Source organism: Priapulus caudatus, unplaced genomic scaffold (assembly GCF_000485595.1).
Source record: "Priapulus caudatus unplaced genomic scaffold, Priapulus_caudatus-5.0.1 Scaffold3324, whole genome shotgun sequence".
NCBI lineage: Eukaryota > Metazoa > Priapulida > Priapulimorpha > Priapulimorphida > Priapulidae > Priapulus > Priapulus caudatus.
In genome coordinates this window covers 12,312-16,053 of record NW_014580385.1, presented here as the reverse complement: position 1 = coordinate 16,053, position 3,742 = coordinate 12,312, and the positions used below count along the sequence as shown (strand labels likewise).

The 3,742-nt window shown below is 46.9% G+C and overlaps 1 protein-coding gene across 1 annotated transcript in view; it reads left to right on the top strand.

Annotated features, from left to right (window-relative positions):
* Positions 1-1,024: 1,024 nt before the first annotated feature.
* The window catches only part of LOC106819388 (mitogen-activated protein kinase kinase kinase 5-like), a gene marked incomplete at its 3' end in the record, with an annotated part of 5,352 nt that continues 2,634 nt past the window's right edge, over positions 1,025-3,742 (top strand). Inside the window, 3 exon segments of the mRNA XM_014824031.1 lie at positions 1,025-1,160; positions 1,712-1,874; positions 2,838-2,976. Coding sequence (XP_014679517.1) covers positions 1,108-1,160; positions 1,712-1,874; positions 2,838-2,976 — 355 coding nt within the window.

Genomic DNA, 3,742 nt, shown 5'->3' with positions numbered 1-3,742 from the left:
ACATCCGTACGTTATGACTGTGTGGTACCACGGTACAGCCGTCGTCTGTACACATCCGTATGTTATGACTGTGTGGTACCATGGTACAGCCGTCGTCTGCACACATCCGTATGTTATTACTGTGTGGTACCACGGTACAGCCGTCGTCTGTACACATCCGTATGTTATTACTGTGTGGTACCACGGTACAGCCGTCGTCTGTACACATCCGTATGTTATGACTGTGTGACACCACGGTACAGCCGTCGTCTGTACACATCCGTATGTTATGACTGTTACCCTTATCCACACAAAATCCACGCACATCAAGGGCGCGAGGTAAGAAACGGTGGCGTGATGTCTCTTGCTGCGTTCGACCGCGACTGTATTTGTTGGGTTTGTCTGTCAGCATTTGATGTGTCGTGTTGTTGTGACGCCAGCAAGATTCACAGAGATATAAAATCCTGGTTCCTGCCACTGCCCCAGTTCTGCCATCTATATAGTCCCACTTCGTTCCCGTTCCATCAATGCTGTCTTCGCTCCTACCCATTTCATCCAAGCCGTATCTCCTGCTTTCCATTTCATCTATCTTGTCTTCCCCCTCTCCTGTCCATCCGTGATGTCTACTGTCCCTCTATTTATATTCATACTCCCATCTTTCTATCCATGTCCTCACTCCAACTTTCCATCCAGCATGTTAACCTTCATCTTTCGACCACTGTGTGATATGTCGACGGCAATGCGTTCACTCTGACACTGTTGTTCTTTGTTGCCTCATAAATAACATAGTTTCATTACCTAATAATTAATATCAGTACTTGGAGATTTAATACCACTAACCAATAGTCCGTGTCTGTAACAAGTGATTATAGTCAGTAACTAATAACTATTGTGTAGTAGTTGATATAGGTTCCCCTCGTAGCTCCCTGTCTAGCCATGGCCTTGCTCCATTCCTTGACCCCCGTGCCCCCTTGACCTCACTTGACCTCCCTTGACCTCACTTGACCTCCATTGACCTTACTTGACCTCCGTGACCCCCGTATTGAGGGTGCTGCCGGTGTCTCAGTTCCAGCGAGGCCAGGAGGATGGAATACACCCGCTACGCCTGAGAGTGACGATGAGGGGAAGATGTCGCGCACTACCAGCACCATCTACCAGTCATTCACGTCACCAACGTCAACGTGAGTTCTGCCTAGTACATCGCTCTGTAACTCTGTCTATCGGTATATCTCTCTCTCTCTCTCTCTCTCTTTCTCTCTCTCTCTCTCTCTCTTCTCTTCTCTCTCTCTCTCTTTCTCTCTCTCTCTCTCTTTCTCCTCTTTCTCTCTGCTCTCTCTCTCTCTTCTTTCTCTCTCTCGCTCTCTCTCTCTCTCTCTCTCTCTTCTCACTCTTTCGTCTCTTTCTCTTTCTCTTCTCTCTTCTTTCATCTCTCTCTTCTCTCTCTCTCTCTCTCTCTCTCTCTCCCTCTCTTTTGTGCGCTCTCTCTCTCTCTATTTTTCTGTCTCTCTCTCTCTCCCTCTCGTTATCTCTATGCTCTCTCTCTTTCTCCCTCTCTGCTCTCTCTCCCTCTCCCCTCCTCTCTCTCTCTCTGCTTCTCGCACTGCCTGTTCTTCCATCTGTCAGTCTCATAATCTCTTTTTCACCCCTCTCTCTCCCCTTCCCATTAGCGCTTTTGCCCCCACCCCCCACCACCCCTATACAAGTTTCTCATGGCTGTGGCGTGAACATGCAGGCTGAACGAGAACTACCAGCAGGCGGAGTCACTGTCGCGCGAGCTCAGCACGGCGGGCACGGCTACGCCGGGAACATCGGACAGCGAGGGATTCTTTATGCTGAAGAAGGACTCGGAACGACGGGCGACGCTGGTGCGAGTGCTTGAACAGGACAGGGACAAGGTAAGGAGGAGATGGAGCAGGGGCAATGAAGAGGAGGAGATAGAGCAGGGGCAATGAAGAGGAGGAGAAGAAGGCAAAGGATGATGGTGAAAGGGGATAAAGGAGGAGGAAGGAGGGGGGGGAAGGTTAGACTTGCCACACTAGTGTGCATGCTAGGCCATAACAGCAACGATGTTAGAAAGGAAGAAGAGAAGGAGGAAAGGGGTGAAGGTGAGGAAGGGAGAGCCAAGAGATAGTGAGCGTGCGAAGGGATGAGTGGTGGTAATCTATGACAAACCAAGATTTTAAAAAAACAAAATAAAATTAAAAAGATAAAAAACAACAAGATTAAAAAATAATAAAACAAATTTTTAAAAAACAAAAACAAAAACAGTTTAAAACAAACAAAACAAATTAAACAAGATTAAAAAACACGAGGTGACAAAGATTAAAAGCGATTCAAGAAGTCCTGCGATTACGTGCATGTTAGACCAAGACAGGAACGCGGTGCGGTGAACGAAAACGGGGGGAGGGCAAAGATGAGAAGGAGACCGGCGGCAGAGAAGGAAAAAGATGGAGGCAAGTGTGAAGGTGTGATGAAGGGAAGAAGGAGAAAAGAAGGAGGCTTTCCGCAGATTCGCGCATTTCCGGGTTTTGGTTTTTCTGGTCAAAATGGACACCATTTTTAATTTTAACTTTATAAAAAGTCGAGAACAGTACGTAAAATTTCACATAGAAGTGACGGAACTCCAGATAAATATCGCGTGGTATCTATGTAATGTAAAGGGTTTTACCCTATTCTCATGCGTACCGAAACTCGGTGACAATGGTTCATAGAAAATAACAATTCAGTGAAATATTTCCTCCAAAAACATCTCGACCTGTTCTCATTCCTGGAGGCTGAATGAGTAGGGTGGATAACGATCATGTGTGCTCCATGTTGACTTTCATCATCAGCTGTCTCTCTCATTGTCATGACTTCAGATCTGTGAGGTGTGGCTTCAGCTGGTGCACAAGGACGCTAAGGATACAGCGCTGACTACCGACCACCTGCATGTGCTCATCATGGGCATGAGGGAATCGATCGCTAGCAATAGCAAGCTCTACGTTCACGACACAATACGTATGTCTATTTATTACCTCCGTCCACGCCTCGTCGCTACTCTCGCCTAAGGAGCTAAATATAACAAGGAGAGGAAGCGCCGCCATATCTGGCCCAAATTTGGGTTCGGCAGAGACCCTAGAATAAATTAGTGTTCTATTGTCTCTGGGTTCGGGTCTGCACAGCCGTTTCAGCTGATTATGGTCCATAGATGGCGCCATTGAGGTGAAAGCACACAGCCAATCCGCTTCCTCTCCTTGTTATATTTAGCTCCTTGCTCTCGCTTACGTTTGCGATTGCTTCTAATTATGATCCTACGCTTGCTTAAAGCGCAGCGGTTAGGACTCCTACTCCTCCTCCTATCGCCGTTGCTAATTCTAGTAATATGTAGTCATAATATTCTGGCAAAAACGTGCAAAATATTCAGACTGGAAAAAGCTGACTATCTCCTACTCCTCCTCCTGTGCCTACAGTAGTTGCTGCTGTTTTTGCTACTGCCTTAGTTCTGTAATTCTGTTATGTTCTGGTCTGTAATGTAAATGTAATGTAATGTAATAGTTCTGTAATTCTTGCTGCTTGCTGCCGATTTTCAGATTATATGGATTTCAAGTATGATACAGTTTAGCGGTGTGAAATTCGGCAGCTACGCGTTCCCCGGATGGGCGGTGGCGGTCGGGTGGCTGTTGGCTCTTACGTCTGTCGCTGCTGCTGTTTTTAGCTCATCTGACATAGTCAGATGCAGCTTGTAGAATCGCTTGATCGTCCGTCCGTCCGTGCGTCCGTGCGT